This window comes from Oncorhynchus gorbuscha, linkage group LG19, assembly GCF_021184085.1.
Source record: "Oncorhynchus gorbuscha isolate QuinsamMale2020 ecotype Even-year linkage group LG19, OgorEven_v1.0, whole genome shotgun sequence".
NCBI lineage: Eukaryota > Metazoa > Chordata > Actinopteri > Salmoniformes > Salmonidae > Oncorhynchus > Oncorhynchus gorbuscha.
Genome location: NC_060191.1, coordinates 38,314,132 through 38,337,521, shown reverse-complemented (window position 1 = coordinate 38,337,521; position 23,390 = coordinate 38,314,132). Strand labels below are relative to the sequence as shown.

Below are 23,390 nucleotides of genomic sequence, written 5' to 3'. Positions count from 1 at the left end.
GACATTACGGATGAGAATTATTCTGAACATTTTAAGGACACTTTTATTATGTTTGATTCACATAGATGTAACACAATGATGAAATGAGGGTACATCGGCCTAATGTTCAGTGCATTTAACTGATGCTGTTTTACACACATCCTTTCGTGTAGGATTTCATGCCCTATTAAATGTTAGCTTGAATGTAATTTTTCCATTCGATACATAGACCGATTTGCATAACCTACAAATTGCATGCAATGTAGATGTCTGAAACGAGGGGAAACGTTTGGGGAAAAAATAAGCTACACTGTGTTCTCCCGTTTGGTGTCCACGGAAGACCGCCTACGTGCTTATGTCAGACCAAGGACTGATGCAGGAAAGAGGAAGCAGGGGCGAAGTTGTCGTGTGGCTGCTTCCTGGTACAAATGGCGAGCGCCATGAAAACAGGGTTATTGACATGGGACTTGACAAAAGTGCTATTCTTATTCATTTGTATTCACTTTACTCGCCCGTTAAATGCAGTGTCAGAGCCGGGGAAATGGACCTTGACCGCCAACAGTGTAAGTTGTCTTGTGCGTAGAGTATCATGCTATCAAAGCATTATCGGTAGCCTAGATACCCTATGATATCTTGTTAAGAACATTGTTTAGTTCAGCCAGATGAAACTATTACAAGAGTTGATATACTGTCGCAATCTTCGGAAAGCATTGAGACGACGCTTGCCTCAGTTTTACGTTTTATGCACGGTTCTGGCGATTACAACAATACAACATTGTAACCGCTTCCACTGTATTATAAACAATGTAACACTGTATCATTCGCACTTGATTAGGCCGGCCAAATTATCCGTATTATTTTACCTTATCGGTGTTAGTCAACATGGTGTTGTTTAGAACTAGTCAATACAAGTATTAATAAGTAATCTGATCCATTGATTCATAGACTACCTGCCCCTGGGCAATGACATATTGGCTCACCATCACGCCTACCGACATATCTTAATAAACTATTCAGCTATTTTGTTCAGATCATTTAAAACCTAACAGCTTTTTAAAATCAGAATATTCACTATCTAAATGTTGTCAAAATCTATTGCAGCACTCAGATGTTTGACATTTCTGTCACCTCTTGTGTTCCAGGAAACTACAAAGAAGCAGAGCTTTTTCCTCTTCACCAAGACTATGTTTAACAATACGAGCATTCAGCTGAAATGTAAGTAGGCTCTTATGTTCTGCAAGTTAGGATAAAACTCCGATATTTACTGAACCTTTTAGAATATCATATTGCAGGAACATGATTGCTGTCAATACAGTATATTTGTATGATAGCATTACTGTATACAAGATGCTACTTTATTGAGTAGACAGTAAGAGCGTGGGAAAACCTGTTGGAGGAGGAAGTAGTAGTGGGAGGAAGTAGTAGTGGGAGGAAGTAGTAGTGGGAGGAAGTAGTAGCCTCTGGCCCTGACTCTGGCCCTCAGACAGGAACAGATCTGGAGAGAGCTCCAAGTTGTTTTCATAACATGTCTACTGTTCCAGGGTTGACGGAACACTGTGACCCTCCGGTTAAACTCAACATCTCCTGGTACCTAAGGAGCTCCCGCTGCTTCGACGAGGTGTTCGGTCTCGACGTGAGTTCCTCTCTCTCTCGTTTGGAAACTAACTGCACTCTGAATGGACTCGTTCACGCTGGACTAAATGTACCTGTTGTATTCCATAAACTCTCCAGCTTTTCCTTTTTTCAGCTAGTTTGATGTTCTCAATTTAACAACCGGCAATAGTGTCTTGATGGGGGGAGGGGCGGCGCGGTGTCATTCGCTTTTTATGATTTGTTTTATGACTGCATAGACAGTGTGGTTTGTGCAAATACTTATTAACTTATTAAGTTTATCATACCTGTTTGATTTGCAGCCTCTGAAGGCAGGGAGCTACTTCAGGATGACAGATGTGAAACAGGAAGGAGGAAGTGGGTTCTATGTGTTCCACCAGTACCCTGTCATTGAGTGCAAACAGACCATGACCCACATTGAGGTACAGTATGTGGCAATGGAGTGTCTCATAAGAAAGCATGGTGGCACTTTATTTTACAGTACCTTACAGAAATATCTCGGCATTTACATGGTAACATTTTTATTGTCACAGTAAAGCCAGACTCTACAGCAATGCCACATAATGCAATATTCAGAGCTACATGTCTACATTCTGCAAGATTAATAACACATTAATGACCTATGCGTTAATTATTTGTTTCTAAATAAGAGCACTTCGCTAGTAACTAACTTCCTATTAAATGGCAGGTAGAACCAGTGGAATCAGTACAGGGAAATAAAGTGTTGGAAAAAGCATACTGCAAATACCACAACCTCATTATGTGTTCCACCTCACTCTTTCATGTCGTCTTTCTGAGTTTGTTTGTTCACTAAAGTGTGACCTGAATATAGCAGCTTGTAACTGATCATTAGGAAGTGTTTGTAGTTCTGAGTAAGTGTGTTCGTATACAATGCAGCTCATGGCGAGGCTATATTATGGGGGTGTTCATGGCGTATCACTGTCTAATGGTTGCTACTCTACTTTGTTTTCTGTAACAGCTCTCTCTCAACAAATTTGACGAGCCGACTAGGCTTACTGAGCCAGTTCACGAACAGGTCAGTGGGCTAAAGCAAGACAGGTTTTGCATACAAATAGAGCATGCAGGTGCATATAGTAACACAGTAATTCGCCAAGGTGTCATTTGAATGACTGTCTCTGTATCCCCCTGTTCTAGCCTGTCACTGACAAGGACCAAGCGATGAGGAAAAGGAGCAATGAGGATCCAAAGGAGGTAAATCCACAATTCAAACACAATCTGATATCATAATCAAATACACTGCTCAAAAAAATAAAGGGAACACTTAAACAACACAATGTAACTCCAAGTCAATCACACTTCTGTGAAATCAAACTGTCCACTAAGGAAGCACCACTGATTGACAATACATTTCACATGCTGTTGTGCAAATGGAATAGACAACAGGTGGAAATTATAGGCAATTAGCAAGACACCCCCAATAAAGGAGTGGTTCTGCAGGTGGTGACCACAGACCACTTCTCAGTTCCTAGGCTTCCTGGCTGATGTTTTGGTCGCCTTTGAATGCTGGCGGTGCTTTCACTCTAGTGGTAGCATGAGACAGAGTCTACAACCCACACAAGTGGCTCAGGTAGTGCAGCTCATCCAGGATGGCACATCAATGCGAGCTGTGGCAAGAAGGTTTGCTGTGTCTGTCGGCGTAGTGTCCAGAGCATGGAGGCGCTACCAGGAGACAGGCCAGTACATCAGGAGATTTGGAGGAGGCTGTAGGAGGGCAACAACCCAGCAGCAGGACCGCTACCTCCGCCTTTGTGCAAGGAGGAGCAGGAGGAGCACTGCCAGAGCCCTGCAAAATGACCTCCAGCAGGCCACAAATGTGCATGTGTCTGCTCAAACGGTCAGAAACAGACTCCATGAGGGTGGTATGAGGGCCCGACGTCCACAGGTGGGGGTTGTGCATACAGCCCAACACCGTGCAGGACGTTTGGCATTTGCTAGACAACACAAAGATTGGCAAATTCGCCACTGGCGCCCTGTGCTCTTCACAGATGAAAGCAGGTTCACACTGAGCACATGTGACATACGTGACCGAGTCTGGAGATGCTGTGGAGAACGTTCTGCTGCCTGCAACATCCTCCAGCATGACCAGTTTGGCGGTGGGTCAGTCATGGTGTGGGGTGGCATTTCTTTGGGGGGCCGCACAGCCCTCCATGTGCTCGCCAGAGGTAGCCTGACTGCCATTAGGTACCGAGATGAGATTCTCAGACCCCTTGTGAGACCATATACTGGTGCGGTTGGCCCTGGGTTCCTCCTAATGCAAGACAATGCTAAACCTCATGTGGCTGTAGTGTGTCAGCAGTTCCTGCAAGAGGAAGGCATTGATGCTATGGACTGGCCCGCCCGTTCCCCAGACCTGAATCCAATTGAGCACATCTGGGACATCATGTCTCGCTCCATCCACCAACAGCATGTTGCACCACAGACTGTCCAGGAGTTGGCGGATGCTTTAGTCCAGGTCTGGGAGGAGATCCTTCAGGAGACCATCATCCACCTCATCAGGAGCATGCCCTGGCGTTGTAGGGAGGTCATACAGGCACGTGGAGGCCACACACACTACCGAGCCTCATTTTGACTTGTTTTAAGGACATTACATCAAAGTTGGATCAGCCTGTAGTGTGGTTTTCCACTTTAATTTTGAGTGTGACTCCAAATCCAGACCTCCATGAGTTGATAAATTTGATTTCCATTGATAATTTTTGTGTGATTTTGTTGTCAGCACATTCAACTATGTAAAGAAAAGAGTATTTCATAAGAATATTTCATTCATTCAGATAAGTCGCTCTGGATAAGAGCGTCTGCTAAATGACTTAAATGTAAATGTAAATCTAGGATGTGTTATTTTAGTGTTCCCTTTATTTTTTTGAGCAGTGTATATACAAAATGTATGAAAATATAATGTAGATGCATTTGAGTAAGGCAATTGGGTGCTGTGATTTCTCAGCCTAGCAAAAGGCCTCCATATCGGGGAAGTCAGGTGTACCACTATATTTAATCTCTTTTAGGCACTTGCTGAGAAAAATGCCCCCGTCAAAGCAGAGGCAACTGTGGCCACAGGGAAAGCCCCAGCCCCCGCTGCAAAGAAAGAAGTGGTGAGTGTTTCCATGCCAGAATGAAGATATGCATGGCTTACATACCTGTTGGCTAAACAAACAGCGTGCCTGGATATTGATACACTAACACACTTTCTTTCATTGTCTTTCTTAATTTCTTGTACCGCTGGGAAAACATTTGTTCAGCTAGCTATTTCCTAATGTTCTTTGACTCATCTGCCTGTTTCTCCAAGACATAGAGATCCTATAATGTAACTCAATACTCCTAAACTCCCCAGCACCACTTTCAGGGATGCAAACTAGTCACCTTTCGGCGAAATTCGTAGTTTTAAATCCAAAATATGTGACTTACGTGGTTCGTGTAGATCCGATGAGAAAAGTTTTGTGGGAGGGTTTGATCACTACTAGCTGTAAGCGAACGAGTGATGTGCGTTTGGAGCAATACTGGCTGTATCCAAGGCTCAGCCAATCGTTCACATAACAACAGAATGTAGCACACGACTGAAGAGAGAAGAGAGACAGGGGTGAGAAGGATGATGAAGCTTACTTCATGAGCTGTAACCGAAAAACAACTGGCATTTGGAAAGTTTGAGGTGAGGGAGAAAGTGTGGTGGAACAAGTAAAGTCAACTCACCCCATTCCGTACAAATGTGCGCAACCGCAACGTTCAAACGAGGCTGCAAAGAACTAATGGGACTGTAGCGACTGTGTTGACGTCAAAATCGGGGGTGTGAGCAAGGTTTCTATTCAAGCGTTGATCGACATGGTAATGGCTCTATAGTATTGGAGAAAAGTTGAAAAAACGGACCCTCCGTTACATCTTGGCGTGTCATGTCGTAACGTACAGCACGCATAAAGCAACTATTTATGTCTTACAATCTCTCTCCACCAGGTGTAGCACTTCTATCATCCTTTAAAAAGAAGAAATGGATGGGGGTACGGGGGTAAGGGGGATACCTAGTCATTTGTTTTGTCATCATTGCATGCAATCCTCATTCTCAAAGCCGCTGTTTACTTCTAAGATCGCTTTGGCACCGACCTAAAAACCCGATTCAAATTCGACACAAACTTTCAAATAGGTATGTAATGACACATTATATAAACTCTTTATAGTGTTTTATGTACATTTTTAGAGGCGATAAGGTGATAAGTTGGACAGATCGAGTGGGAAAAAAACCATTTTCCCACACAACATCCCTCCTTCTCACTATCACGCATTAGTTTCGCTTCCCCACCCGCCATTTTTGAAAAGACCCGACGGGCTCATTGCCTGCTTGAATTATGCAGAAACGGGCAGCGTTTAGGTCATGTAATTGATTCTGTTGGAAAGGGATGAAATTTTGAAAGTGTACAATGTAATAATATGTAGTGTAGCCCAAATATATTGTTTTTGTTGTGTTGAACATGACAGTAACGTGTGTGTGTGTGGTAGGGGGGGGTTATACTTTTTTTGTACTCAGTAAATGTTACTTTTGCACACATGTACCCCTGTGCACTTGATCGATGTCTATAGTGGCCACTATAATAGAGCAAAAATAGAGTGCTTGTTTGTTTCATTCTATTTCTACTTTAAGATATTTTTCCCCCAAGTGCAATATTTATGTGTGTGGTCACAAGCGTTCTATTATAAAGGCTGTCATGGCTAACTGCAATATTAGTGTATGGTTTTTTCTCAAGACATTGAGTGTCATTTGCAGTAAAGTCTAGGCAGCAGATGACATTGGATTGCTTTCTTTACATTTTTTAGCTGTGAGTTAGGCTCACATTAACAATTCTTTTTTTTTTCATTTTACACACAGAGACTGATTGTGTAGATCATATTATTTTGTTATTTAATTAGTTAAAACCAGCATTCCCCCCCCCCGTTTTTGGGGCCCTCAGCAGTTTGCATCCCAGCACTTTGATGCAGTGGCCCAGACCTGGGATGATGGCCCTTACATGTTCATCGTCCACATCCAAGAGATCAAGAAGAGCAGCGCTGCCACTGACTCTGTCCCAACACAGAACTGCAACATCCAACGTAAGGATCTCCACCACTCACATGAATCCTGAGTCCCCAATACTTTAAAACTACATTAGCTAATAGGCTAATGTTACTGTTATGTTCTTCACCCCCTGCAGTGCAAGTCAGTATGAAAGGACCCCATGACTACATCTCAGCTTCGGAATGGCCTCTTATGATCGTAAGTCAATTCTGCCATGATAAGTTGTCGACATGGAAAACACTCTACATTACAGCTTCATTACATACATGTAGTATGATACATACACAGAGCATCTAAGCTGTGTGCCTGTAGGACATAGCTTATCAGACACTACAGACTCTCTAGTTCCTTGCCAGCTCAACTAACTGTCCCTTTTGCAGTTCTACATGGTGATGTGTGTCATCTATGTGTTGCTGGGCCTTCTGTGGTTGGGCCTGTCAGCCTGCTACTGGAGAGAGCTGCTCAGGATTCAGTTCTGGATCGGCGGGGTCATCTTCCTGGGCATGCTGGAGAAGGCCGTGTACTACGCCGAGTTCCAGAGCATCCGCTACGACGGCCTCTCAGGTCAGGAGGCGGAGACACACACCCGTACAGAAAATCCCACATGATTTCACATGTGGAAAAAAGTGTTTTTGGAACACTTCACACGTGATCATGTGAAATTAATGTGGTTTTTCTGTACGGGCAGGGAGGGGGACATATTTGTCTGTACTGGGCCTTTTAAGGGAGTCTACGTGTGGTTTAAGTGCACATTTTTCATGGACACACCTAAGCACACATCTACGCTTTTCTAGCTAAATCCTCCTGGTGGGCATGGTTGGAATTGGGTAAGGCGCAGTAGATCCTAGTGTGGTGCTAAAAGTGCTGTTGTACTCTGTTAATAAGCATTATTTGTGTTCTGTGTCTTCCCAACAGTCCAGGGGGCAGTAGTGTTTGCGGAGGTCCTATCAGCAGTGAAGAGGACCCTGGCCCGTGTGCTCGTCATCATCGCCAGTCTTGGTTATGGAATTGTCAAGTGAGTCAGTCCCTTCATAACAGGTCAAGAAGACAATGGCGAGTGTTAAACTCTATTGCCAATTCTCTCCCTCTCTCTTTCTCTCTCGCTGTCTATGTCTGTCTGTCTCTCTCTCTCTCTGCCTGCCTGCCTCTCTCTCTTTCTCTCTCCCTAGGCCAAGGCTTGGTGCATTGTTACACAGGGTGGTTGGGGTGGGACTGCTCTACCTTATATTCTCTGTTGTCGAGGGAATCCTGAGGGTCAATTCGGTAAGTCTGGTCTCTCTCCTTTCTGATCAATAGGCTATCTCCAGTATTCCCCCACAATATATAGTCCACCTGCACTATCTGTAACTAGACTCTTCAACCACGTTGGTAAGTTTTTGATATGGAGCTAAACCAAACAATGCCATGATGCCCTTTGTTGAATATCTTCATCTTTGATCAAAGGATGCCAGGAATATTGTGTGTGTGTAGTAGTACCGTCATTCCACTGTCAGTGTTTGCCTGTGTTTCTCACAGGGTCAAGGGGGCAGTAGCAGACTACTGTGTGACATTGTTCTGGCGTTCACTGACTCGTGTGTTGTGTGGTGGATATCCTTTTGGAGTGGTCAGCCATTACCGGAGGCCATCAGTCTTGCCTGTCTGGCAGTCAGCTAGTTAGTCTAGTAGTCACTGTATGTAGTTTAGTCTGTCAGTATTAAGAGCTCTTTTTTTCAGACTCTTTTTGTTGTTGTTTCTCTCTCTCTGGGCATGCTTGTATTGAGTTGTGTTTCTAAAGCTTACTCTGATATCCTCCTCCCTTTTACCAGTGTCTCTCATAATTGATCAAACCAGTTTTATCCCAACCCTCTTTGAGCAGCAGTTTGGTTCTACACCTTTTGGTGTTTATCTATCTGCATGGCTGCCTGAAGAGTATGTGACGGTGATCCCTCCCTCCTTTTCTGCTGCCCCGCTGTGTGTTTCCGTTCCTCTCCCTGTCCCTTTCAGGCTGAAGATGATCTGGTGCTGCTGGCTGCTATTCCTTTGGCTGTGCTCGACACTACCCTCTGCTGGTGGATATCCTGTACTGTACCCCTCTGCACAGCTCTCTCCATCCCCCTCTGCCTTCCTCTCCCAGCACTCTCACTTCTTGTAATCCCTGTGCGCGCCAGTGCCTTGGTGGTAGTTGGTGTTAAACCTTCTCCTTCTATTTTCGCCTGCCTTTGTATCAAAGAAGGGAATAACCCAGAAGGGAATATTTCCACAAAATATGCTCCGCCTCACAAAGACTAATTTAGACATCAGAGGGAGCCATAGTCGCACGGATTAATTACATTTTTAATTACAGGGCCACTTATATCAAGGCTATCAATAACTTCATTATTTTATTCTCACCGATCATTTTCTCCTGCAGTTTGACAGAACAGTATTTTAGTGGATTCAGTTAGTTAGCCAGAAAACCAGTTCGAATAGCGATGACTAAGACCATACCAGGTTTTCCAGCCGTGCTTAACCTGGCTATAGAGGGCAGAGGGGAGCTCAACTCCTGAGTAATGAGATAATGGCTGACTACCCTCAGACACTTACACCCTTACAACCTGATTAGCTTGGGGTTACGTTAGGGTATATCAGCTCAGTTGACAAGGTAGGCAAACTCTTCTGTGTTGGTTATGTTGACAGTCAATGGAAGAAGACTGGTATTATTGGGTAAACTGTTTCTGTTGAGAATTGTATTTCAAAGGTGGGCTGTTTGTTAGTGGGGTGTGTCCTGGGGTTATGTTGGAGTCCTTGACAGCCAATCACATCTTTATCAGCCTGGCTCAGACCATGAAGCTCCTTCGCCTCCGAAGAAACGTGGTCAAGCTCTCCTTGTATCGCCACTTTACCAACACCCTCATATTCGCCGTTATTGGTAAGGAGCTGTCTGCGGCTGTGCTACTGCAACCACTTGACAGAGACATTTCATGCATCATGTACTATACACCCTGGTGTGCCCATGATTACAAACATTCACTAATATATTTGGCCTGTCACTGTTTTACTCTGCAGCCTCAGTCATTTTCATTATCTGGACGACAAAGACCTTCAAGTTTTCAAAGTGCCAGTCGGTGAGTCGTGTTTGTTTTACTACATTACTTAATAAGCCACGGGTGTCTGACATAAGGCCCACATCCAGCCAGTATGTCGCTTCAGTAAAAATAATAATCAAACTAAATATACTTAAAAATGTCTAAAACCAAAATGGAAACTGGGTAGAAAGGATAATGGACCTACTTTGTCCAGCTCGCTAGCAATCACTGAAATGTAAGCTAGACAGTCAGGGAGCATCGAAAATGATATTTTTTCTTGCACATTTTGATGGCGAGGAAATGTAACCAATTTTCTGTGCCCCGTTGGTAGACCAAATCCGAGAGGCTAGCGTACATACACACAGTTGACCTCTAGTGAACTGGTATTTAGCATTCGGAAGATCGTCTTTCTCTTCTTATCTCTCTCTTCTGCTTATCTCTCTAGGACTGGAAGGAGCTGTGGATAGAAGATGCCTTCTGGCGGTTCCTCTTCTCCACCATCCTTCTGGTCATCATGTTCCTGTGGCGGCCTTCGGCCAACAACCAGAGGTTAGAGGTCACAGCTAAACAGTTCAACAAATCAACACACGGCCAAAACCCTCTCAACCCTGTCACAAACCAAAGTCGTGTTTGATTTCGAATCTAGGGATTGAGGCACTGGCTAGGATCCTTCAGTGTGTCACCAGAGACATCTGTAGCAAAGTTGGGTTCAATTCAGGACATGAAATTGCAATCGAATGGAGAAATCCGATGTCCAAATCAACTCAAATGAATTGAGATGGAGTTGAGCCATGTTGTCGAACGTTGCCAATAGGAATCCCATGAATAGAGCCGACGTGATTCCTTCTTCTGTATGTCCGAGAAGAATGTTTGTTCTGCATAGAAATATGCTATCTGAACGTTCCAACAACGTTGTGTCCTGTTGAACATGCCCCTGATCTGTGATGTCATGTCCTGTTCCCCTTTAGATATGCCTTCAGCCCCCTAGTGGACGATGAGAGTGACGATGAGGAAAAGGAACAGCTGATGAATGATACATTTGGTAAGGGTCACTGCTGTATTAGGCTGTTTTGGTATTTCACCCACAGGAACACAAGTTGATACTGCGTTTTGTTAATTGGAGGAGGAAATGCAGTATCATACTCTATGGCTTGATACTTAGAGCTCTTTGGCCTAGTTGTGACACTTCCATAGTGTGTTGATAATCTATGGGATGAATGAATGTACCTTGGTTCTCTCTCCCAGCAGCCATTTTTGGATAGAATGCAATTTGACTCGGCCAACAGTAATCTGTGATTCTGATCCTGTCCTAATTTTGTGTACTTCCAGAGGGGGTGAAGATGAGGGGTCTGAAGTCCGAGGCAAATGGAACAGCCAAGCCCAACAAAGTGGTAAGGGCCTTCTCTGTACCCCAGGGTACCACCCATGCTAAGAATATAGGATATAAATGACATTTTATGGCTCAGAGAAAGTTGTCTTGGTGAAATGCCCCCCCCCCCCCTCCCTCCCCAGGATGAGGATCTGAAATGGGTCGAAGAGAATATCCCCTCTTCAATGTCAGATGTGTAAGTGCAAGAAAATTGAAGTTGCAGAAATGTTAGTAACATTAACCATTATTGACAGTGATATTATAATCATTTTGACGAGAAATGTATTACATGGTGGTTATTACATGGTAAGAACGTTGAAACTCTCAAGCTATGAAATCAGTTTACATTCTATGACGATGTGTGAAACAAGCACAGAAAGGATAGTTGATTTTCTGATGAGAAGACGTTGTCAATGAATCGGAACATGTTTTCCTTTCTGTTCCAGTGCACTCCCACCTCTGCTGGACTCTGATGAGGTAAGACAATGTGTTATTCCTGGCGTGAACTGCAGGGGGTGCCAGATCCGTGCTTATTAAAGAGCAGTAGCTCGTCATGTTCACATCAGCCTGTTTATACCTCCACCCTGTTTTCTTTCTGGCTTGAACAATGAGAGGTTGCGGAAAGGGTGGTGTTTTTTGGTGGAGCTTTTTCTGTCTTGCTTTTTCTTCACCCCCCCATGTCAAATAAAGCTAGTAGGAGTGTCGATGGAAGGGATATTTTCCAATTATGATTATTTCATATTTTTAGAGAAGATAACAAGATAACACTCATGTCCCTTTTTGGAAAGTCATTCCAACTATGCCGTTATTTCCCCCACAGGAGACCATAACAACCAAATTTGAGATGTCCAAAATGGAATAGACGCAAGGGAGACGATGCCTACTGCAGACAAGAGACAGTGCAGCACGTTGGACAACCTTACGTCTGTGTATGAAGGATATTGTTATCCCTTCCTTATGAGCTTTGTAAGCAGCGGTTGTAAATACGATGGGATAAACTATGACGTAATGAGCAGACTACTTTTCTTTTTTTTATGCCTTTTTTATTTATATTTTCATGGATATATGTCGGTTTTTTTCATTCGAGATTATTTACTACAAATGGTATCTTGCCTTTCACTGTTTACGTAGCTAAAGTGCAGAATGTGATTTAAATGTGATTTCCGCAATGTTCTTTCTCCAATATGCAGCACAATCATACACACTCCCTTACAACACTCCCCACACACACTCATTCTTTTGATCTCTCTGACTGTCTGTCTGTCTCTCTCTCTTTCACTGTTACACACACACACACACACTGCACTACAGTCCCCGGTTCACCCTTTTTCTTTCGTTCTTCTAACAAACAAATGGCCATTAGTGACATCTCACTGTTCTGTTTCCTCATAGGGCAGCCCTTTTAGAGTGACCGCTATCTAAGCGGGTGTAATTCTCCAGACATAGTCAACACACAGTGGACTTGCCTGAGGGCAGAGCAGCGTCACTGCAGGACTGTTTTATTGTGTCTGTTCCCACTGATAACAACCAACTATCTGGTCAGCACATCCAATAATGATGGTGTTTTTCTTACAGCTGCCACTTTGTATTAGTTGTTGTATTGCCAAAAATACCTTTTTTAAGTCATATTGTGAGCTTTTGTTTGTTAATAAATGAACCGCTAACACGCATACGAAAACAACAATATCACCTTTATTTGTCCTGATTGATTGATTTGCCATTTGGCAGAACAGGAATGTAATGATCCATGTCATGAACACCTTTTTAGGTGAATGAGGTCTACATTCCTTGGATGGCTGTGGATGTCAATGATGCCACCCTGTATTTGTCTGTCACTGCAGGTTACCATTTTATGCACATTCCGTGTATGTTCAGCTAGCCAATAACGTCACATAACATGTAGCTATTATCTTGGGATTAATGTCTGTTTTATAATATGCTCTTGTCTGTCATCTCTCTAATAACTTAATCCCAGAGATTTAGTTTTTTTACAGACAACAGTATGGTGGTGATTTCATGGATAGTTCTGTATTGAGCGCATTTACAGAACGGTAACAGGGATGTCCCTCAACTGCCAGGGCAGTGACAGACTACAGCAGACATGACTTTCTGAAACAAGTCATTTACCCGTGAGTGAGCACATCACTTGACGCTATTCAATGTGAAATTGAAGTACTCCAGCTAATACATCATGTACAAACCTGCTATTAGGTGAAAGGATGTAGGATTATCATAGAGATGAATGACCAATAGCATTTCCATAATGCCTTCCTAAGTGTATTATGCATAAATAGCCTCCGCAATTAAGGTTCTTTTTAGTTGTGCGACTTTCGTTTTTTATTTGTTCTAGTTTTTGACAATTTGCTAGCGAACATGTGACATCATTGATCAACAAAACATATCACTACTGCGTTAGTGAGAAGATGTGTTTAGAAAAGAACAAACCATTTTTGACTTAATATTTTATGGTGGTTTATTCATGTACACAACAGTCTAAAAACAACACAGAAAGAGATTAGAACACATTACTTCATTAATCCACATTGGGGGGCAATCATTTCAAATGTGTTCTCGGGTGCACTTTGAAATATCTATTGACAAAACTACAAATAAAATGGCAATTGATATAAAACTAAGTCTTTTTTTCTTCTTCTGGAATGAGAGATCATAGAGATGAACATTTGACAAGGATGTAACGTTTTCCTTTTTTTTTGACAATATAAAATCTCACTAGTAGAGGACAAGCAAAACATTTACATCGATAATGGAATGGTAAGCAAGAACTGCACTGATTGATGACTGAATTATTGCTTTGGAGTATTTTTTTTCATCTATATGGATTGCATCGCTCTCACCATGGTGAATTGTGGCGTAAACATGTGATTATTCCGGTTTTGGGGGGAGGGAGGGAGGGAGGGAGGGGGGGTGATCAAAGCTCCTCGCTGAACGAATCCCATGCAGATCTAATCCTCTTTGTGTGTCGTCACACGTTTCCCGCCTTTTTTTCTGGTGAATGATAACAGAAAAGATTGAATTATATTAAAATATATATTTAAATCATAACATTCAAAGAAAACGTTTAATTAGTAGCAGACAAGGTGCTAACAGATAATCTTAGGTTTTAAGTGTTAGTATTACTCAAGACTATTGGACACAGATTCACAGCATATTCTACTTACTCCATAGGGTAAATAACAATATTGTAGACATGGTCGCTGACTGAAAACTGTGAATCAAACATGTGTGGTAAAAACTACTTTCATCAATAAACTGGTACCTCAGGGAGAAAGGTGCTTAATCTTGTTCCTGGACAGCCCAAGTGACACTTAAAAAAAACAACGTACTAATCCTTTGATTGACAAAACATTGATGTCAGTTGACCCGCTTTCACAGTGACCTTTCTATTCTGTGCTGTGACATGGATACCTTTGAGTAATCCTTAAGTTCAGTGGTTCTTTTGCTGACTATTTACATGCTTCATGTTACCTACTGCAGCGTTGAGTGTCCTTAAAGGGATTTCAGCGTGTTGCATCAAAGTAGGTGAATGGATTTCAGTATCACATAACTACACTACGCCTCCACTTAAAGCTTCACCCAGCACCATAACTGGGGGGGAACCCTGCTCAATGAGTAAAAGCTCAATGACGAAATCTGGGGTAATTCCCATTATTGGCAGAATGAGAACACGTCAGACCATTGTCCAGGAAGTTCTTCTCATTCTCTAACTGTTCAGTGGCAGCTGACATAACTGTCTGTATGATGGATGCAGCAGCCTCATAGAGCATCCTCTTCTGCGCTTCCTCTTGGTCATGTGGCTCAGCATTGGTCTCCCCTGACTCAGAATGGGACCCTCCATTTTGAGAAGGTCCCTCCCCCCCGGCCTCTAACTCAAAAAAGCTAGTCCCTAGTTCTAATTTGCCCTCTGTCATCATGTTAGCTCCATTTTGCTGGAGATCATCACCACAGTCTATTTCTGCTGCAAACTCACCGCTTTGGGCTACTGCATTTCCTGTGCCGAGGTTCAGGATCTTGGTGTCCATCGACGAGTTGGTGTTTTCTTGTTTGGCCTCGTCTGTTGGTCCGTCCTTTTTCAGGGTCATTTCATGATTGTGTGTGGCTTCTTCTTCGGGCGTGCCGTTCGAGCAACCATTCTCACAGTTGGTTTTCACTTCTGCCGCAGGCTCTGCCGGTGCTGCAGGCTCAGCTGAGTTGGCCTTCTCTGGCTCAGGACCAGACGGTGTGCTCGTTGCGAGCTCCTTTGCCTCTCCATCGGCGACTGTGTGCTCATTGGCCACCTGAGCCTCTCCTTTGTCGTTGCTCTCGCCCTGGGCAGCGTCAGCTTCTCCCTGCTGACTGTCAGACGTGCCAGCCGGGGCAGCCGCGTCCTCTGTGTCGTTCGCCTCCCCGTCTGCCGCCTGCTGACTGTCAGACGTGCCAGCTGGGGCAGCCTCGTCCTCTGTGTCTTTCGCCTCCCCATCTGCCGCCTCCTTACCCTCCTTCGGAGCTCCGTCTCCCTGCTCCACGCTGGTGCTCTTCCCCTTTCGCATGATGAAGTTTTTCAGCGAAACGGCACGGTTAAAATGTGTTCGCTTGGCCTTGGCCGACTTGGCCTGCTCTTTGCCTGCCTCTTCCATCTGCTCGGCCGGTTCAGATGCGGCAGCACCTTCCTCCTCCCCGCTGGCAGCCACCGTGTCTGCTGACCGCTTGGACTTGGGGATCACGCGTTTCTTGAAGGAGGTCCAAATGTCATCTGCGTGTTGGTTCATTGATTTGTGTGGGGCGGCGGTGGCTCCCTTTTCCTCCTCTCTGTCTGTGTTTGTCTTCTGTGTTTCACCGTCTACCTGCCCCTTGGCTTCGTCTGTTTCAGGCGCAGCCGCTTCATCGTTCTCTGTGGCATTTTCCTCAACTTCCGCCTTCTCACCCGTAGTGGCTTTGCTGATGCCTACGACTGACGGGTCTCTTTTCAGTCCCTGGAATGTCCATGACCTTTTCAGTTTCCACCGTTTCTGGCCACTGGATTCTGAAGCCTTGGAGTCCAGTGTACTAGAGTCACCAGGCGTGCCCCCAGATGCACCCTCGCTACCTTCAGCCTCCTTAGACTCTTCTGTGCTCTTCTTGTGACTCTTCTGGGCCATAAGCTTCTTAAAGGAATGCCAGCGTTTAATGTGTTTGGTCGCTGCACTAGACGCAGGCTTCTCTGATCCTTCTGCTGCCGGGGCATCTTCCAGTGTGGCATTGAGGGCCCCAGGGTCCTCTAACCTGTCCAAGGATTTGGATCGGACCTTCACCTGGTTCTCCGGAGCTTTCTCAATGGCCTGGTCCTCAGCCGTTGCCTCTGTGCCATTGGCTGCCGGCTCCTCTGCTTGGTCAGAGGCCTTTTTCTGCTCTGTGTTGCCCTCTCCATTAGCCTCCACAGCCTCAGTGCTCTGCTCCTTCTTCTTCTTCCCTCCCATGACTTTTCCCAGCCCACTCTTATTCAGAAAGGAAGAGAAAATATTCTCAGAGGCCTGTTTAGCTTTGCCATCGGCCGGCTGCTCTGTGCTCTGTTTGGTCTCCCCGGCTGGATGTGCCTCTTCGGGTGGAGACGTGACAGCCTCCGTGACAGCCTCTGGGACAGTCTCTGAGATTTTGGGCTCCACCTCTTTTTTAGTCTCGGTGGTGGTGCCGTCTTCCTGTACAGGCGCTGAACATGCATCTGTCGCCGCCATATCCGCAAAGAGATGTCTGTGTCGTTGTATCCCCACTTTTTCTTCAGTAGTTCAGGTTAGTTCCTTTAGTGATTGAATGGACTGAGTTCATTGATCACGAGCTGACACGTATGGCAGTATTCCCATCCAACTTCCCTTTGGAGAGGAGGGCCTCTGCATCATATTCTGTAGTGAGAATGAGGGCCACGAACCTGGTGGAAATTAAATGAGAAGGGATTAAATGAGAAGGGATTAAATGTATAAATCAACAACACAGACAGTCCATTACTTAGTATTGGATACTCCAGACAGAGCTGATAGAATACACAGTGCATCTCTACAACAGCAAAGGCCTACACAAATGGTTTTAAAGCCAATGCATCCAAGCACAAACCAACATAATGTAACGTGACAAATGCTATGTGAGGGGTGATGGCCATTTTGAAGAAGGAGGAAATGACATGAATGGCCCGGAGCAGTCATAGGGGAATAAACACATGGCATAACATGCTCCAGATAATCTCATGTTGCCACAAGGGTCTGACTCCTGTCACCTAGATGCTAGAGAGCATTGCTGTTTAAGAAAATAGGATCTGTGGTTTTGTTTACAATTCAGAACTATTTGAAGAGTTTATGTCTGGGCTTTAGTATCCAGGAAAAACAAGCTGACATCCTAGTAAGGTTGAACAATAACATGCAATGACAGCAGAGGCGAGTAAAAATAGAACATCTCAAGCAAATCTCCATAAAGGACAATGACAAAGAAACAGAGCTTTGATTTCTTGTATTTTATTGTACGAAAATCTACACGAGGCATAGCTAATTTGAACATTTATAGACATAATAAGCCACCGTGATTATGTTTATCAGGGAATTGGTTTATAATTGCATCATAACATCAGTAAAGGTTATAGGCAACACAGAAAGTTACATATGCCCTATTTTCTCTGGCCATGATTTTCTATAGACTTGAGTCCCCCCGAGTCCCCCTTCCCCCTTTCAACCACAGACAACCCCTTTATCTCCCATCATGTGCTGCTGAGTGCTGACCTTGTTTTCCAGTCGGCAGTGGGTTATTTTGTAACGTAGCTATGTCATCCATGGTTATACTATTTTTATAGATTAGTACAGATTTCTATAAATCATCCAGCTGAGAATTTGAACGAATCTATTTCGTCTCCAATCTAAAACACCAGAGGGGCACCTGCTGATGTAAACCAGTCACATACTTTGGAATAATCAAACGGACCCTATGAATGCATGTGACGTAAAATGAGTAGAGGAACATACATTGTAATACAACTGTCTTGTATTTTGAGAGGGGCACGATGCCAATAACACATTTTAATCGGATTTCCGAGTTAGGATACTACTGCGTGAAAAGGAACGAGCGTCTGTGGGGGAGTGGAGACCACGCTTACATGTCCTGCCACAAGGACAATCGCGCGCTTTAGCCTTTTTGTCCCGTTTTCATCTGAGCACTCTTCTCCCTTTGTTACGTTAAACCAGCAGTGAGCGCGAGGGGGTTTAGACGCTGCGATTGAGTTTAGCTGTGAGCTCCAATCATGCGCTGCCGAAATAGAAGCTCATTCTAATGAGAGAGGGGGTGGGGTGCCACCAGTGTGTCGTGAACAACATTAACGTGAGCAACAATAGTGGCATCGGAGGTTCCCATTCAAAATAAAAGTCTCCCATTATAAAATGAAGCAAACGGATTTTTAAAAATGTGGAATCATTCCACAGTTGGAACTAGATAATGTTTTTATTTTTAGGAATGTTGTTATATAAAGTAAACAAAAATGCAATTATTAATTTGCCCCCCCCCCCAAAAAATATATATATATATTGAAATTGCACTGCATAGCCTACTTATAACAGTGGTGTATTTATACTTTACTATTTTACGTGTTGTCATCCATACTGCCGCCGATCTGGCGGACTCACTAAATACAAATACTGTGATTGTAAATTATGTCTGGGTGTTGGAGTAAGCCTTGTCTGTCCGTTAATAAAAAAAAAACATTTGGTTTCCTTAATATAAGAAATTTTACTCAAGTTTGACAACTGAGTACTTTTTCCACCATTGCTACTTCAGTGGAGGCTCCTTAGAGGAGGAAGGGGAGGACCATCCTCCTCAGTAAATTTCATAAAAATAAAAATAGTGAAAAAAGTTAGGATTTTTAGATAAAACTATACTACATATATTCACGTCACCAAATAATAGATTAAAACACAATTTTACAATGAAATTCTACAGTAACAAAGCAGCACTCTATAGGATAGTGCCATTGTGCAGCCGGAGGACAGTTAGTATCTGTCCTCCTCCTGGTACATTGACTTCAATACAAAACCTAGGAGGCTGACGGTTCTCACCCCATTCCATAGACTTACCCAGTAATTATGACAACTTCCAGAGGTCGTCCTCCAACCTATCAGAGCTGTTGCAGCATGAACTGACATGTTGTCCACCTAATCAAAGGATCAGAGAATGAATCTAGTATTGAAAGCATAAGCTACAGCTAGCTAGCACTGCAGTGCATAAAATGTGGTGTGTAGTTGACTCAAAGGGAGAGAAAGACAATAATTGAATAGTTTTGAACAAATTAAATGATTCCAAAATGAAGGAGAAGCCAGTGAGAGAGACCAAGAGAGAGGGAGCTAGCTAGCTACATTTGATTGTATTTTCAAACTTTCACTTAGCTAGTGAATACAGCTAGCTAGTTTAACCTACTCAAAACCTGGCTCAAACAGAGAGGGATGCTATGTTAGCTAGCTGGCCATGGCTATCCAACAATGAAACTCTTCCAAGTCAAGGTAAGCTTTTGGTTTAATTAATTTATTGTCACCGGGCCCGCCGGTGTAACTGCTAAACTGCTTAATGATTGTATACTGTACTGCATGATTGTAGCAGGTTTACAAACACGTTAGTCCTCGTAGCTATGTAGACTACATGTTAGCTAATATGGTGACCACGATGTAGACTGTGTGTAGCGGTTAGCAATCATGATATGAAGGTTTGGCTTGGAAAGGTTTTCTCGCCTGGTCAGAGACAGCTGCAACTGTATTATAAACAAAAAACGGAAATATCACATTTACATTAGTATTTAGACCCTTTACTCAGTACTTTGTTGAAGCACCTTTGGCAGCAATTACAGCCTTGAGTCTTCTTGGGTATGACGCTACAAGCTTGGCACACCTGTATTTGGGGAGTTTCTCCCATTCCCCTCTGCAGATCCTCTCAAGCTCTGTCAGGTTGGATGGGGAGCATTGCTGCACAGCTATTTTCAGGTATCTCCAGAGATGTTCGATCCGGGCCCCTCAAGGACATTCAGACCTGTCCCGAAGCCACTCCTGCTTTGTCTTGGCTATGTGCTTAGGTTTGTTGTCCTGTTGGAAGGTGAACCTTCGCCCCAGTCCGAAGTCCTGAGTGCTCTGGAGCAGGTTTTCATCAAGGATCTCTCTGTTGGGTTCTTTGTCACCTCCCTGACCAAGGCCCTTCTCCCCCGATTACTGAGTTTGATTGGGTGGCCCGCTCCAGGAAGAGACATGGTAGTTCCAAGCTTCTTCCATTTAAGAATGATGGTGGCCACTGCATTCTTGGGGACCTTCAATGATGCAGACATTTTTTGGTACCCTTCCCCAGATCTGTGTCTCGACACAATCCTGTCTTGGAGCTCTACGGACAATCCCTTAGACCTCATGGCTTGGTTTTTGCTCTGACATGCACTGTCAACTGTGGGACCTTATATAGACAGGTGTGTGCCTTTCCAAATCATGTCTAATCAATTGAATTTACCACGGGTGGACTCCAAAGAAGTTGTAGAAACATCTCAAGGATGATCAATGGAAACAGGATGCACCTGAGCTCAATTTCGAGTCTCATAGCAAAGGGTCAGAATACTTGTGTAAATAAGGTATTTCTGTGTTTTTTATTTTTTAATACATTTTCCAAAAAATCTAAAAACTGAGAATTGTTTTTTTTTTAACCAATTCTAGAATAAGGCTGTAATGTAATAAACTGTGGGAAAAGTCAAGGGGTTTAAATACTTTCCGTAGGAACCGTATTCAACGAGCAAAGTAATCATGATGTTTTGATGTCCCTTCTATGAAAGTGATCTGTGTTTGCGTGTGATCAAGGGTGTATTCATTCTGCCGATTCTGTTGAAAAACGCTTCTTCAACAGAAGCCAATGGAAGGAAACCGGGACATAGCTAAATTTGTCCAACATAAACTCATTTGCAACTGTTGGACTATTGATTACACCCTAGATCAGCTAGATGTGCACCTACATTGTAAACTTTCATTCATAGACTAGGTTGTAGCAACCTCATGATGGGTACAGGGAAAAGTTGAGTATCATGTAGTAGGCTAAACCTATCAATGTTACATTGAGCTGGGTGAATGGAATATGAATGACAGTCATCCAATATGCTGTAATATAAATAAGAACATGCTACATCAAAAGCATCCTCCCTCATCTTAAATGGTACCGACCGCCATATACACTGTACTGTACAACCTATTGATTGTGCATCCATGAAACGGGGTATCTGCCTACTCAGTGACACCCGCAGAAGATAACTCTGTAGAGTTTACATACATATTAGCAGCTTAGCTCTTATTGTGGGACTTTGACTGTGGAAAATCACCTACTATTTTTTTTAAACCATTTATGTAACTAGTTTATTATGAGTATTGAATATTCATAATGCACCCTACAGCCTAACCTATGGATTGTGTACCCATGAAATGGGGTATCAGCCTACTCAGTGACACCCATGTAGAGTTCACACAAATATTAGCTAGTATTGCGCATAACAAACTAACTTTGGAAATGACTTTCCAAGTCTACTTCCAACGACTGTGTATGTAGTCGAACTTGAATACGTTTCAATCGGGGGACTTTTATTTTGAAGGCGAACAACAGATTCCACTACTGTTGCTCACGCTAATGTTGTCCACGGACCACTGGTGAAAAAGCCAATGCAAATGCTCGAGACAGCAGGTGCCCGTCCTTTTCAAACGCTCATTTGCATTGCTAACGTGATTCACAAATCCCCCCCCATTTTGTGTAGGCTAGTCTAAAAATAAGCGTCTATCGAAATGTTTTTACTGATAGTTTCCTCTCGAAATGTTTGAGCTATATAGTCTATGTAAGGGAATTCAACATGTTAATTAAACCACAACTACAGAAATGGTTTCCAAGTTGCTGCCAAGACGCATTCAGAACAATAGATGGGCTTGCCTATTGAGAAAGCTGGGCCGCGTTATAACGCGTAAATGCATCATCATAGACAAAAGTCATGTCGGGGGAAAAAAAGATTTATAGCCATCTTTTCGAAGAATGAAGCGATATTACATTCAGAGAATTCTTGAAGCAACACAGACGTGATTAATATAATATGAAATCCTCAGAGGAAAACAACTCAAGCGCCAAATTCCCAGCAAATGCAGCGCTTGTCTGTTGTGGTGAAACTGATAGACGAGACTACACATTCTCGAAACCTCCATCCCAAGCGCCAGTTTTTCCCTCCTGAGAGATTACGTTTGTATGTTGGAATTGAGGTCCTACTTAGCCCCGTTTAAATTCACACTTGAATGCGTTTAATTATAATGTGTGAGGGGCAGTCTGTCTTATAATGTGTGAGGGGGCAGTCTAGCGAATGGCGTGGAAGTTGATTGAATGAGGAGCCTCAGGGACTCAGGCACCAAATGACATTGTTTTTGAGCTCACAATTGTCTTCCCAAACAAATGGTTATCGAAACAAAGCAATGCCAGAAAAAAAGCATTTAATTTATGTAGGCTATCTTATGTACCCAGAGTTGATATGCGTAGAGCGAGCATGTATCAGCCATCAACAGCCTGTTCAGTCCCTTAACGTTGAGATCCTCCAACAAAAACCAAGATGAGCTCCCCATCCAAGAGTTTCATCAACAATAGCCATATTGTATGACTATAAAGGTTAATTAAACGGTAAATGGAAATCACAGGAGTTAATCATTATATGCATTTAATACCGCGTTTAACAAACACTATAATAGACTACAAGAAAAAAAACGAATAATATATACAAACCTTGTTTCGTGTGTCTAAATCCGTTTCTGTGTGCGGGAGAAAGGTAATAATCTGCTCCAGACGGTAAAAGACACTGAAACTAAATCCCCGCTTGCATCCTCATGTCTTGAAGCAGCCAACCCAGTGTTGAGAATTGCGCGGGGACGTGAGGGTCGCGTTGGTATTAACAGACGCGCAGCTGCGGCTCCGCAAATGCACACCATCTATCTCACCCCGTTGCCCTTAGCAACCATGGATATCACCCCACCCCCACTGCTAAGAGGGTTAGAGTACGGTTCGTAAAATGTTTCCCGCAGTAATTTGCCCAGTCAGAGCTCAGAGCCACTTGCATTTGATTTGTGTAAATCTGTGCGATTTAAAGCCCATTGTTTTGAATCTTTGTCTTGAACTCATGTGACTTGGCAACAATGACCTTTCAAGCACATGAAGAAGAATTGACACCTGGACTGTCCACCAATTGACTGTCCATTGAAATGCCAATGCATTTAATCTAACACAATGTCCGCCACCAATGAAATACACAGAGGAAAATCCCTTTTTATTCCAGCATCTTTTTTTTCTCTTCTGGAAA

The 23,390-nt window shown here is 43.4% G+C and overlaps 2 protein-coding genes across 5 annotated transcripts; one reads left to right on the top strand and one right to left on the bottom strand.

Moving 5' to 3' along the window:
- The first annotated feature begins 326 nt into the window (after nucleotides 1–326).
- Nucleotides 327–13,876, top strand: zgc:162698 (Transmembrane protein 87A-like). 3 transcript variants are annotated; one of them, XM_046313487.1, is made up of 21 exons: nucleotides 327–542; nucleotides 1,122–1,194; nucleotides 1,521–1,612; nucleotides 1,893–2,012; nucleotides 2,570–2,626; nucleotides 2,746–2,802; nucleotides 4,611–4,697; nucleotides 6,540–6,678; nucleotides 6,780–6,841; nucleotides 7,024–7,207; nucleotides 7,559–7,658; nucleotides 7,813–7,906; nucleotides 8,627–8,695; nucleotides 9,422–9,530; nucleotides 9,668–9,726; nucleotides 10,133–10,236; nucleotides 10,656–10,729; nucleotides 11,017–11,078; nucleotides 11,200–11,252; nucleotides 11,503–11,533; nucleotides 11,877–13,876. In XM_046313487.1, the coding sequence occupies exons 1-21, from the start codon at nucleotides 408–410 to the stop codon at nucleotides 11,916–11,918; spliced, it is 1,803 nt and encodes a 600-aa protein (XP_046169443.1). In that variant the 5' UTR covers nucleotides 327–407; the 3' UTR covers nucleotides 11,919–13,876. The 3 variants fall into 3 exon arrangements, with proteins under 3 accessions (XP_046169443.1, XP_046169444.1, XP_046169442.1); XM_046313488.1 differs by lacking the exon at nucleotides 8,627–8,695 and adding an exon at nucleotides 8,159–8,230 and having other exon boundaries at nucleotides 328–542; nucleotides 6,543–6,678; XM_046313486.1 differs by lacking the exon at nucleotides 8,627–8,695 and adding an exon at nucleotides 8,159–8,230 and having other exon boundaries at nucleotides 328–542.
- On the bottom strand, nucleotides 13,504–23,036 carry LOC124004750 (A-kinase anchor protein 12-like). 2 transcript variants are annotated; one of them, XM_046313490.1, is made up of 4 exons: nucleotides 22,820–23,036; nucleotides 19,135–19,212; nucleotides 15,045–16,955; nucleotides 13,504–14,062 (listed from the first exon to the last, which is right to left on the bottom strand). In XM_046313490.1, the coding sequence occupies exons 3-4, from the start codon at nucleotides 16,762–16,764 to the stop codon at nucleotides 14,040–14,042; spliced, it is 1,743 nt and encodes a 580-aa protein (XP_046169446.1). In that variant the 5' UTR covers nucleotides 16,765–16,955; nucleotides 19,135–19,212; nucleotides 22,820–23,036; the 3' UTR covers nucleotides 13,504–14,039. The 2 variants fall into 2 exon arrangements, with proteins under 2 accessions (XP_046169446.1, XP_046169445.1); XM_046313489.1 differs by lacking the exon at nucleotides 19,135–19,212.
- Between the last annotated feature and the right edge of the window lie 354 nt (nucleotides 23,037–23,390).

Bases quoted from the DNA above. Each gene is read 5' to 3' on its own strand.
- LOC124004750 (XM_046313490.1), bottom strand. From the start codon at position 16,764: ATGGCGGCGACAGATGCATGTTCAGCGCCTGTACAGGAAGACGGCACC. The intron at 14,063-15,044 runs GTGAGTTTGCAG...ATCATTCACCAG, and splicing joins AAATGCAGTAGCCCAAAGCG to AAAAAAAGGCGGGAAACGTG.
- zgc:162698 (XM_046313486.1), top strand. From the start codon at position 408: ATGGCGAGCGCCATGAAAACAGGGTTATTGACATGGGACTTGACAAAA. The intron at 1,613-1,892 runs GTGAGTTCCTCT...TTTGATTTGCAG, and splicing joins ACGAGGTGTTCGGTCTCGAC to CCTCTGAAGGCAGGGAGCTA. The intron at 10,730-11,016 runs GTAAGGGTCACT...GTGTACTTCCAG, and splicing joins GCTGATGAATGATACATTTG to AGGGGGTGAAGATGAGGGGT.